This window comes from Lagenorhynchus albirostris, chromosome 2, assembly GCF_949774975.1.
Source record: "Lagenorhynchus albirostris chromosome 2, mLagAlb1.1, whole genome shotgun sequence".
In the NCBI taxonomy this organism is placed as follows: Eukaryota; Metazoa; Chordata; class Mammalia; order Artiodactyla; family Delphinidae; genus Lagenorhynchus; species Lagenorhynchus albirostris.
In genome coordinates this window covers 76,760,433-76,773,455 of record NC_083096.1, presented here as the reverse complement: position 1 = coordinate 76,773,455, position 13,023 = coordinate 76,760,433, and the positions used below count along the sequence as shown (strand labels likewise).

The window sequence follows — 13,023 nt, the reverse complement described above, 5'->3', positions numbered from 1 at the left end:
GCGCCCCTGTCTTTGCGTAGTGCTGGATCCTGACTTTCCATGGACAGATTCACTCTTCCTGTGTGTGTCTGTCCTCCCTTGATGCGACTCTGAGTGCTTAGGGCTGTCTCCTGACTGGTCGTGGGAAGACCCATGTTGGTTCCTTGAGCTGGATGGCGACCTTCCATGAGTGATCACTGGTTGTCTACCTGAATCTTGTGAATGTTCTTTGCTGTCGCTGCCCTTACTGATACTGGAAACCTGCTGTGTACTGCAACCGGACTGAAAATCCATAGTCACAGTTTCTTCACAAACTTGATATGAGCCCTTAGGCTCTGATCCTATCCATTTTTCACATCCTCTATCTTTATTTTCGTAACCACGTTCTTCTTCTTTTCCTTCATATTCCCTGATGGGGCTAACACTTGACATGTGACTTCTTTCTTTTAGTTCAGTAGAACTCACTCTCCTTTTCTTTTCCCTACTTGATTCATGACGTTTCTTCCCAGATCTATTTCTGTGTCTTCCTTCCCTTCCAGAACTAGACCCATGTCTGCTTCTTCCTTCTTCCTCTTCCTCTGTTCTATCTTCTTTCTTTCCATCACTTCTTGAATGACTGGACTTTCTTTCTCTTTCTTCTTTACCCTCTTCTTCTGTATCATCTTCATAATGGTATCTATTCTTTTTCTGCTTTTTCCCTAATGTCTTGAAATTCGGTCTCTGGGTATAATAATATGCTTGAGCCAACTTGAATACCATCAGGAAAAACTCTGTAAAGTCTATTTTATGGTTGTGATCTACATCGAGGATATGCATGAAAACATCAGCAGTATCTGGGTCATCTGGATTCTGTATACAAGGAAGACAGAGAGGGAAAATCCATGAGACTGACTCAAATGGGTAATTAAATAATTAAAGTTAACTTAGGGAATGTGAATTCTTGGTACAGGAAAGTAGAACCTAATTTTTTCTTTAATAATATTTATCTTATCCTGACTCAGCAGGGAGCTGTTGGTACTGTCCTAAAAAAAATAAATCTTGGGCTTCCCTGGTGGCGCAGTGGTTGAGAGTCTACCTGCCGATGCAGGGGACGCGGGTTCGTGTCCCGGTCCGGGAAGATCCCACATGCCGCGGAGCGGCTCGGCCCGTGAGCCATGGCCGCTGAGCCTGCGTGTCCGGAGCCTGTGCTCCGCAATGGGAGAGGCCACAACAGTGAGAGGACTGCGTACCGCAAAAAAAATAAATAAATAAAAAATGAAAAATAAATCTTAAACACTAGTATGGTGACACAAAAAATTTGATGGGGCAAGTTCTTTTTACTTCTTCAAATGTCAGTATTTTATAAATTCCTTAACTGAATTGTCTTTTAGTTGTACCCTCTTTACATTCTTGAAATTAGGGGGAATATTACAATGAATTAACTAACTGTTTTTCACTTATTTGTCACTAAATATTTATATATATTTTTTCACAGTGTGTGTGTGTGTGTGTGTGTGTGTAGTATATATAGAGATATAAAGAATTTGAACAAATTATATCTGTTTTGAAATAAGATTACATTTGTTCCTCTTCCAAAAGAAACAACTCATAAAGATTTCACAGTAATATTTTGACAGATTGTTTGATGCAGAACAAAAATGATACACCCTTTAATGCTGGCAAATATCTTTTACCTTCAGGATTGGCTGAAACTCTGCTTCCAGAAGTTCCTTCAGCTCTTTTGCACTCAATGTGTCAGTCTCCTTATCCGTTTTTGAATATTCGTGAAATAGTTTGATGATGGCAGTGATGTTTTCCAGGAGAGTAGACATCTTTTGGAAGTATAGGTGAACCTAGAAAAAAATTAAAATGTACTTTTCTTATATTTATTTTATTTTGTAGGTCATATCAGTTATTGTGATGAATTTCCACATTTATAAACCTACATCTTTCCCTATGTAGTCCAGCTTTAAAAATGGAAGATGGCCACGAAAAACTTCTATCTATTATCTACATGGTGAATATTAACACAGAGTTTGACTGAACTACTTACTAAAAAATGCCAACATTTTGGCCTTGAACTCATTCACAGCAGGATTTAGACACTCTCACAGACCTTAGTGTGCTGTACATAAGACACCCTTTTCTGATCTGGCCATTGTCCATAACAGGATTTTAGAAAGGCTACTCGTCAGAAGCAGGAAAATTTACTCATACCAATTTGCTAAAAATCCGTTCTCCAAAAGCTAATTTGCTAAATGTATGTTGAGAGACTATTTTCTGCAAGCCAGTTTGTCAAATGGCTGAGACAGTCAATGAACAAACATCCTTTCAGTTTACTTTTTTTTTTTTTTTTGGTTTTGATTGGATAGAATGGCTTAATACCTTTTCAATATTATAAAAAAGGTTTGATTGGATCAAATGGCTTTAATAAATTTTCAGTATTATAAGAAATATTTTCATTGCAGAACTGTTTACAGTAGCCAGGACATGGAAGCAACCTAAATGTCCACCAACAGAGGCATAGATAAAGAAGATGTGGTGTATATACACAATGGAATATTACTCAGCAATAAAAAAGAACAAAATAATGGCATTTTCAGCAACATGGGTGGACCTAGAGATTGTCATACTGAGTCAAGTAAGTCAGACACAGAAAGACAAATATCATATGATATTGCTTATATGTGGAATATAAAAAAAAGGGTATAACTGAACTTATTTACAAAACAGAAGTAGAGGCATGGATGTAGAAAGCAAACTTGTGGCTACCAGGGGATAAGAGGGGGGAGGGGATAAATTGGGAGATCGGGACTGACATGTACACACTACTATATATAAAATAGATAACTAGTCAGAACCTGCTGTATAGCACACGGAACTCCACTCAATTCTCTGTAATGGCCTATATGGGAAAAAAAATCTAAAAAAAAAAAAAAAGAGTGGCTATACTTATATGTATAACTGATTGACTTTGATGTACACCTCAAACTAACACAACATTGTAATAAATCAACTATACTCCAATAAAAATAAAAAATAAAAAACAAAACAAAAAAAATATTTTGTTGACTAGCTTTCATTTTGCCATTTAAGGAATAGCATTTAAGGAATGTTCAGTTTATCTCATTGAACAAAGGAATTACTAAACATGTCAACAAATCTAAACAAGCATTTATTATATAAAAGCATTATAATGACTACTTTAGGACTTATAAAACCAGGCAGAAGATGTCCTTGATTTTATTTCACTGAGAATTTGGAAGCCATAGAAAATAACAGTATGAAAGGCATTACTGTAGTAGATCTATAGCATTTATGGACCTTAGATTGTTTGGTAAGAGGAAATAGGTACTGATTAATTTTTGACATGGTTAAATATGTATTTTGATAAGTTTATGGATAAGAACTAGAAGGATAGAATTTATAACTTCTAAACCATTAAGAGAAGAAAAAACGGGAATAAAAAAACCTTGATCAATTCAATAGAAGCCAGGGGAAAAGAAAATAAAAAGCATAGAAAAGGCAGGATAAACAGAAAATATAAAAGAGTAGAATTAAATATAATTTTATCATTAGTTACAGTAGATGTAAAATAGGTCAGACTTTCTGGTTAAAGGGCAGATTATAAAGGTTGAATTAAAAATATGGTTATAGGCTTTTTACAAAAACACACCTAAGATTTTAAGATTTTTTTCAGCTACTGTTATTTGTGGTGATATTCAGACCTGGACTTAATTGTAATGGCACTGTCTCCAAAATCTCACTCTCAAGGATTTACTCTCTGACTTCCTCTTGTACCCATACTTCAATAATTCTTTAACCTCATTTTTTACTGTTTTATGTACTCACTTCTCTTTTTACCTTGGTTAGACATTATAGTTAATCTCCATCATTACTCCTTGCATACACCCTCTGTTTCTTGTCCCACTCTTTCTTGTACTCATTGGCAAAGCCCCAACAGCTTCTTCCTTTCCTTTATCTCAGAAGAGGGCCTTGCTTTTTATTTCACTGAAAACTTGGGAGCCATTAGAAGATAATTTCATTTTCCCAATATCTATTCACCCAACCTATTGCATTTGTATCCACATACCTTAACCTTCACTACTGTTTTGGTGGATAAACTATGTGTCTCTCCTCTGTTTCAGCAACGGACCTCACTCTCTTGCCTATTCAAACAATTTGCTTTTGCAGTTGTCCACTTTTTCTCCTACATCATCAATTTCTTTTTCTCTGCTGGATCACTCCCTTCAGCATATATTTATGCTGAAGTGTCTCTTATTAACATCCTCTCTTCCCATCCTACATCTTCCTTTAGAAACCACCTGATTTATCTTTTCACTTTTATAGCAAAATCCCTCAAAAGATATGCCTATAGTTCTTCTTTACTTCCTATTTTCTTTCACTCAAATTATCTTTCTCTCTGAAAAAATCCACTAAATCTCTCATGAAGTTAAAAAAAAAGTCCTTTATCTTACTACATCCAACTATCCATTTTCATTTCACATATGCTTGACATATCAGCAGCATTTGATGCAGGTGGCTACATCCTCTTTCAGAGACCCTGTGCTCTCTTGTTTCTCTTCTAACCTCACTGCCTATTTGCTCTTAGTCTCCTCTTTCAGCCCCTAATGTCGATGTGCCTGAGACTGACTCCTTAGTTTCTTTTCTCTATTTATGTTCCCTTGAACGGGGTGGAGGGGGTCTCATCTAGCCCTATAATTTTAAATCCTATGTATAGGTTGACAACTCCCAAGTTTATATGTCCAGCTATAAAGTCTCCTCTAAGCTTGACACGTGTATATCTAAATACCTATCAAATATTTCTATTTGGGCCTAAGAGAGGTCTTAAACCTACCATGTTCAAGATAGAAGTCTTCATTTCCAACTACTTTACCCCACACCCTCTCCTCCCCAGTTATCCCTATCTCGCTGATTGCTCAAGCCACAAACCTGGGAATTAGTCTTGGTTCTCCTTTTTCTCACATCCTGTATTTAATTCATCAATGTTTTATTCAGTGTACTTTAAAAATATCCCTGAAACTGGTCACTTTTCCTACCTCCATACTATTGCCTTATCTAGTAATTAATTTTGACCCATAACAAAAACATGCTGGAGTTTGTATCATCTTGAAGACAAGTTTGTTCCCTTGAACAGTATTTCTCCCTCAACCAGGATGTTCCACCCCATCCAGCTCTCCTAATGAATTGTTTACTTTCTCACCAAAGAGTCTTCAAAGAGTTTTCTGTGCTTTCCCTCATTTTATGTTTACCATTCATTTTAACCCAGTTCTCTCAATTTTCTGTCTCCAAAACACTTGAAACTGATTTGTGTCAAATAACCTATGATCTCCAGATTTCTAAATACAGTGTTTGGTTCCATCTCATCATCATCTTACTCAACCTCTTGGTGGTGTAAAGTAGAGTTAACCTTTCCCTAACCATTCATGGAATTTTGTTTGTTTCTTGGATCTCAAGACTACATTCTCCTGATATACCTCTTATCTATTGGCTGCTCTTTCTCAGTATTCTTTGCTAACCTCTCATCTGCTTACTCTCCACATGTTGGAAATCCCCATGGCCCATGTCCATGTATCTATGCACTTCGAAATCTCATTGGATCCCTTGACTTCAGATACTATCTATCTGATGACTTCCAGATTGATACCTCCAAGCATGATGTTACCTTGATTTCTACACTCTTTCATTCACACCTTAATTTATTTAACAAATATTGAACACCTACCACAGGATTAAGTACTATTTTATGCTTTGGGGATATACTAATAAGATAAATGAGGTGCCCATTCTTATGAAGACAGTAAACAAACGAATGAAGTGATTAGATATTGAGGAGTGATATACATTACCATTAAAATAACAATGGTGCTATATAGAGTTATTATGGGGAATGTACTTTAGATTAATCAGAGAAGATTTTGCAGTAAAGAGGATATTTGAGCTTAAAATGGAAAAATAAGCAACTAACCTTGTTGACTAGTTGAAGAATTTTAAGTAAAAGGAACAGTGCAGTAATCCCAGCATGGGAATCAACTTGGAATGTTAGTGATACAGAAAAAATACAACTCCAGAACAAATCAGGAGTGATACAACTTAAATTCACATTTACAGAAAGGGATCAGAAAACGATGATCTTCCAAAGAGGGTAATATTTGTGCATTTTATTCTAAGTGATGGGAAGCCACTAAATGATTTTTTTTTTTTTGGTAACAGAGTAATCTAGTATAATTCAGTTTTTAAGGGATCACTTTGTGGAATGGCTTAGTAGGTTGTTTCAGAGTAAGATTACTTTAAGAATTGAAGGAGAAAAACCATATGATCATCTCAATAGATGCAGAGAAAGCTTTTGACAAAATTAAACACCCATTTATGAGAAAAACCTTGCAGAAAGTAGGCATAGAGGGAACTTTCCTCAACATAATAAAGGCCATATATGACAAACCCACAGACAACATCGTCCTCAGTGGTGAAAAACTGAAAGAATTTCCACTAAGATCAGGAACAAGACAAGGTTGCACACTCTCACCACTCTTATTCAACATAGTTTTGGAAGTTTCAGCCACAGCAATCAGAGAAGAGAAGGAAATAAAAGGAATCCAAATCGGAAAAGAAGAAGTAAAGCTGTCACTGTTTGCAGATGACATGATACTATACATAGAGAATCCTAAAGATGCTACCAGAAAACTACTAGAGCTAATCAATGAATTTGGTAAAGTAGCAGGATACAAAATTAATGCACAGAAATCTCTGGCATTCCTATACACTAATGATGAAAAATCTGAAAGTGAAATCAAGAAAACACTCCCACTTACCATTGCAACAAAAAGAATAAAATAGGAATAAACCTACCTAAGGAGACAAAAGACCTGTATGCAGAAAATTATAAGACACTGATGAAAGAAATTAAAGATGATACAAATAGATGGAGAGATATACCATGTTCTTGGATTGGAAGAATCAACATTGTGAAAATGACTCTACTACCCAAAGCAATCTACAGATTCAATGCAATCCCTATCAAACTACCACTGGCATTTTTCACAGAACTAGAACAAAAAATTTCACAATTTGTATGGAAACACAAAAGACCCCGAATAGCCAAAGCAATCTTGAGAACGAAAAACGGAGCTGGAGGAATCAGGCTCCCTGACTTCAGACTATACTACAAAGCTACAGTAATCAAGACAGTATGGTACTGGCACAAAAACAGAAAGATAGATCAATGGAACAGGATAGAAAGCCCAGAGGTAAACCCATGCACATATGAACACCTTATCTTTGATAAAGGAGGCAGGAATGTACAGTGGAGAAAGGAGAGCCTCTTCAATAAGTGGTGCTGGGAAAAATGGACAGGTACCTGTAAAAGTATGAGATTAGATCACTCCCTAACACCATACACAAAAATAAGCTCAAAATGGATTAAAGACCTAAATGCAAGGCCAGAAACTATCAAACTCTTAGAGGAAAACATAGGCAGCACACGCTATTACATAAGTCACAGCAAGATCCTTTTTGACCCACCTCCTAGAGAAATGGAAATAAAAACAAAAATAAATGGGACTTAATGAAACTTAAAAGCTTTTGCACAGCAAAGGAAACCATAAACAAGACCAAAAGACAACCCTCAGAATGGGAGAAAATATTTGCAAATGAAGCAACTGACAAAGGATTAATCTCCAAAATTTATAAGCAGTTCATACAGCTCAATAACAAAAAAACAAACAACCCAATCCAAAAATGGGCAGAAGACCTAAATAGACATTTCTCCAAAGAAGGTATACAGACTGCCAACAAACACATGAAAGACTGCTCAACATCATTAATCATTATAGAAATGCAAATCAAAACTACAATGAGATATCATCTCACACCAGTCAGAATGGCCATCATCAAAAAATCTAGAAAGAATAAATGCTGGAGAGGGTGTGGAGAAAAGGGAACACTCTTGCACTGCTGGTGGGAATGTGAATTGGTACAGCCACTATGGAGAACAGTATGGAGGTTCCTTAGAAAACTACAAATAGAACTTCCATATGACCCAGCAATCCCACTACTGGGCATATACCCTGAGAAAACCATAATTCAAAAAGAGTCATGTACCAAAATGTTCATTGCAGCTCTATTTACAATAGCCCGGAGATGGAAGCAATGTAAGTGTCCATCATCGGATGAATGGATAAAGAAGATGTGGCATATATACAATGGAATATTACTCAGCCATAAAAAGAAACGAAATTGAGCTATTTGTAATGAGGTGGATAGACCTAGAGTCTGTCATATAGACTGAAGTAAGTCAGAAAGAGAAAGACAAATACCATATGCTAACACATATATATGGAATTTAAGAAAAAAAAATGTCATGAAGAACCTTGGGGTAAGACAGGAATAAAGACACAGACCTACTAGAGAATGGACTTGAGGATATGGGGAGGGGGAAGGGTAAGCTGTGACAAAGCGCGAGAGAGGCATGGACATATATACAGTACCAAACGTAAGGTAGATAGCTAGTGGGAAGCAGCTGCATAGCACAGGCAGATTAGCTCGGTGCTTTGTGACAGCCTGGAGGGGTGGGATAGGGAGGGTGGGAGGGAGGGAGACGCAAGAGGGAAGAGATGGGAACATATGTATATGTATAACTGGTTCACTTCGTTATAAAGTAGAAACCAACACACCATTGTAAAGCAATTATACTCCAATAAAGATGTAAAAAAACAAAAAAACAGAAACAAAAAAGAACAACTAGAAAGCTGGTGTGTGTGTGTGTGTGTGTGTGTGTGTGAAGGTGTCATAATGCTACCAAAATTGTGACAATTTATTGAAGCCTACATTCAGACTGGAAGGGAAGTACAGTAATTTGGGGGGTTAAGTAACTGCAGTTTTAAAAAAACTGATGAAAGATATCAAGCCACAGAATCAAAAACTATTATCAACTCCAAGCAGGGTATATAAAAGAAAACCATGCCTAGACACATAGTAAAAACCTTCTGAACACTTAAGACAATGAGGAAATCTTAAAAGCAGCCAGAGAAAAAACACATTATCTTCAAAGGAGCAACTGTAAGACCGACAGCTGACTTTTCAAAAGAAATAATGGAAGCCAGGAGACAAATGTTTTCCTCATCTTTCTGTAGGAAAGTAAGTTCTGTACTAGAATTCTATACTCAGTGAAAGTATAAAAGAAGAAGAAAGCTTAACTAAGGATATTTTCAGGCAAACAAAAACAAAACCAATCACCAGCAGATCCGTAAAGGAAATAGTAAGGAATGATCCTAGTTGGAAGCACAGAGAGGCAGGAAAGAATGAAGAAATGTCAACAGAGTAAGTGTGTGGGGAAATCTAAATGGGTATTGATTGAAAACAACAACAATAATATATTTTTTAGGATTTATGGTCATGCATAACAATATCACATAAGGCTGGAGGGGGTAAATTGAGTTCAAGTACTATAGGATACTTGAATTGTTTGAGTAGTGTTAAAGTTTTTATAATATATTCTAATAAGTCAAGGATAGGTGTTGTAATCCCTAGGGTAAGCAGGAAAAGAATAGTAAAAGAATGTATAATTAATAAGCCAATATGACAAAAATTAACTGACAAATATGTAATTCATTCAAAAAAGTCAAGAAGAGAAAAAGAAATATAGAACCGGTGGGATAATAGAAACCAAGTAGTAATATGGTAGATTTAAACAGTAATAATAGTATGAGTGGACTAAATACTGTAATTTAAAAACAAAGATTGTCAGACTAGATTGAAAGAAAACAAGTACATGATGCCTACAAGAGACACACTTAAATATGATATATGATGGGAAAAGGATACATTATTCAAATACTGAAGGAAAGCTGTTGTTGCTATATTAATATCTGTAGAGTAGACTTTAAGACAAAAAGTATAACTAGAAGAATACTTCATAACAATAAATGATTAGTTCATGAGGAAGATATAAAAATCTAAATTGATATGTACTTAATAACATAGCTTCATAATACATACAAAAAATGACAGAATTATAAGGACAAATTGACAAATCTATAATTATAATGGGTAAAACACTTCTCTCAGCAACTGATAGAACAAGTAAATAAAAATATTGTAAGGATGTAGGAGAGCTCCACAAAATTATTCATAAAACTTTAACTAATATGTATTGAACATTGCATCTAACAAATCTAGCATACACATCCTACTGAAATGAATATGAGACTTTAAAAAATTTACTATATGCTGGTCATAATGCAAGTTTCAACAAATTTTAAAGGATTGAAATCATGCAGAATTTGTTTTGTACCACAGCGGAATGAAGCTAGATTTCAATGATAGAAAGAAACCTACAAAAATGTCCAATGTTTGGAAATTAAGCACTAACTTCTAAATAACAAATAGGTTATAGAATAAATTACAATGGAAATTAGAAAATATTTTGAACTAAATGAAAATGAGAAAAATATGAAATAGCAAAACTTGTGGGATACATTCATTCCATGCCTAAAGAAAAATTTATAGCTTAAATACATATATTAAAAAAGAAGAAAGGCTGAAAAATCAATAACCTAACCATACACCTCAAGAAGTTTGAAAAACAACAAATTCTGCCCAAAGAAAGTATACTAAAGGAAATAATAAAGGTAAGAACTGTTATTAATGAAATAGAAAACAAATTTAGGGAACCAAAAAGCCAAGATTTTTTTTTTTTTTTTTTTTAACGGTACGCGGGCCTCTCACTGTTGTGGTCTCTCCCGTTGCAGAGCACAGGCTCCGGACGCGCAGGCTCAGCGGCCACGGCTCGCGGGCCCAGCCGCTCCGCGGCATGTGGTATCTTCCCGGACCGGGGCACGAACCCACGTCCCCTGCATCAGCAGAAGGACTCTCAACAACTGCGCCACCAGGGAAGCCCAAAAGCCAAGATTTTTGAAAAATTAATAAAACTGAGAAACCCTGAAAAATTAAGAAAAGAGGAGAAAGGCATAAGTAACCAATATCAGGAAAATAAAAGGGGACATTGCTTTAGATTTTACAGATATTAGAAAGGTAAGTGCATATTATAAAAAACATTAACCAAAATTTTTGAAAATTTAAATGAAATAGACACATTTCTAGAAAAATGCTTATGCAAATGAAAACAAGAAATAGAAAACCTAAATATTCCTATATCTATTAAAGAAATTAAATCTTTTTAAAAAAAGAAATTAAATCTTAAATGAATACATATTCCATGTTGGGGGGAGGGGTGACTACAAATCAGATGGCTTTACTAGTGAATTTTATTTAATGTGTAAGAAATAAATAACCCTAACATCACACAGATTGAGGGAAATGGAAAAGAGGGAACACTCATTTTATGAATCCAGCATAACCTCAGTACCCATAACCTGACAAGAATATTACAAGAAACAATTTTCAAGACAATTTCCTTCATAAATATAGATGCAAAAATCTGAAAGAAGATAATAAACTGAATCCAGTGTTGTACAAAAAGAATATACATCATACTTAAGAAAATTTTAATCCAAAAATTCAAGTTTGGTTTAACATTTGAGAACTGATTAACTACTCTGATAGAATACTGAGGAAAAATTCTATGAACCTCTCAACAGATGCAAAAACACATTTGATAAAATCCAATATTAATTTTTCTTTATAAATAAAAGATATCAATTATATCTATGAAGATGCTATAGCAAACATCATACATAATGGTTAAATGCTGAAAACTTTTCTCTCTGAGTTTGGGGATGAGATCAGTACACCTGCTAATATCCTATTCAACATTGTATTGAAGGTCCTAGCCAGAGCAACAGTTAAGACAAAGGATGAAAAACAGAATAATTGGAAAGGAAGTAACAAAACTGTCATTACTGAGAATGATGTGTCTTCTGTATATAGAAAAATTTTCTACAGTGTCTAAAATTTATATTAAAATATGGGGGTCCAGGATTAGCCAGGACAACATTGAAGAAAACCAAGTTTGTGGACATACCGGATGTCAAAGTACATTATAAAAGAAGACAGCGTGACATCAGTGCAATGCCAAGCAAATGGATAAATGAAAGGTAAGAGTCCAAAATCAGACCTATATCATTATGCACATTTAATTTATGAAAAAGATTGTGGTGAGAGTTGTCAGGGAAAGGATGGTCTTTTGAATACATGATGCTGTGTTAATTGAATTCCCATATGGAAAAATGAATTTGTTCCCAGGTGGATTTTACGTATAAAAAGATAAAGGAGACAACATAGGAGACTATCTTCAAGAACTTGGGGTAGAGTAATACTTCTTAAATAGAACTCAAAAAATATTAATGATAAAAAGATGGATTAATTGGACTGCATTAAAAATAGGAATGTCTGTTTATTCAAAGACTCTATTAAAGGAGAGAAGGAAAGCCATTGAGTGGGAGGATATGTGCAACACATTTAACCAATAAAGGACTCTATCCTGAATATAAAAAATAAAGGACTCTATCCTGAACTCTATCCTGAATATAAAAATAACTCCTATAAATCAGTACAAAAAATACAGACAACCCAATAAAAAAATGGGTAGAGAGCAGAGGATATCGAAATGGCTAATAAACAAAAAAGTTAACCTTGTTAATCATCAGGGTAATACAAATTAAAATTACAGTGTGAGACAGTAGTACCCCCACCAAAATGACAAAATAGACAAAAGGGAAAAAGAATCCTAATTCCAAATATTGGTGAGAATATGGAGAAACCGGATCTTTCATACACAGCTAGACGGAACATAAACTGGCAGAAGTACTTTCAAAAATTGTTTGGTAATACCTAAAACCAGTAATTTACTCCTAGGAATGTTCCCAGTAGAAATATATACACATTTGTAACCAAAAATCATGTACAAAAATGTTCATAGCTCCATTATTTATAATACCTCCCCAAATGGAAACAACCCAAATATCTATCAATAAAAACAATAAATAAATTGTGGTATTTTCATATAATAGAGGTGGGAGTGAAGGATAGCCTCGACTAGGATGGTAGTGGTGGACAGGGAGAAAGATGGATTGGCACGTCTTATAG

General features: G+C 35.1%; 1 protein-coding gene across 1 annotated transcript in view; it reads right to left on the bottom strand.

Annotated features, from left to right (window-relative positions):
• Positions 1–223: 223 nt before the first annotated feature.
• TCHHL1 (trichohyalin like 1) overlaps positions 224–13,023 on the bottom strand; it is a 48,288-nt gene continuing 35,488 nt past the window's right edge. The window contains 3 exon segments of the mRNA XM_060141873.1: positions 224–261; positions 624–828; positions 1,653–1,811. Of these exon segments, the coding sequence (XP_059997856.1) occupies positions 224–261; positions 624–828; positions 1,653–1,811 (402 nt within the window).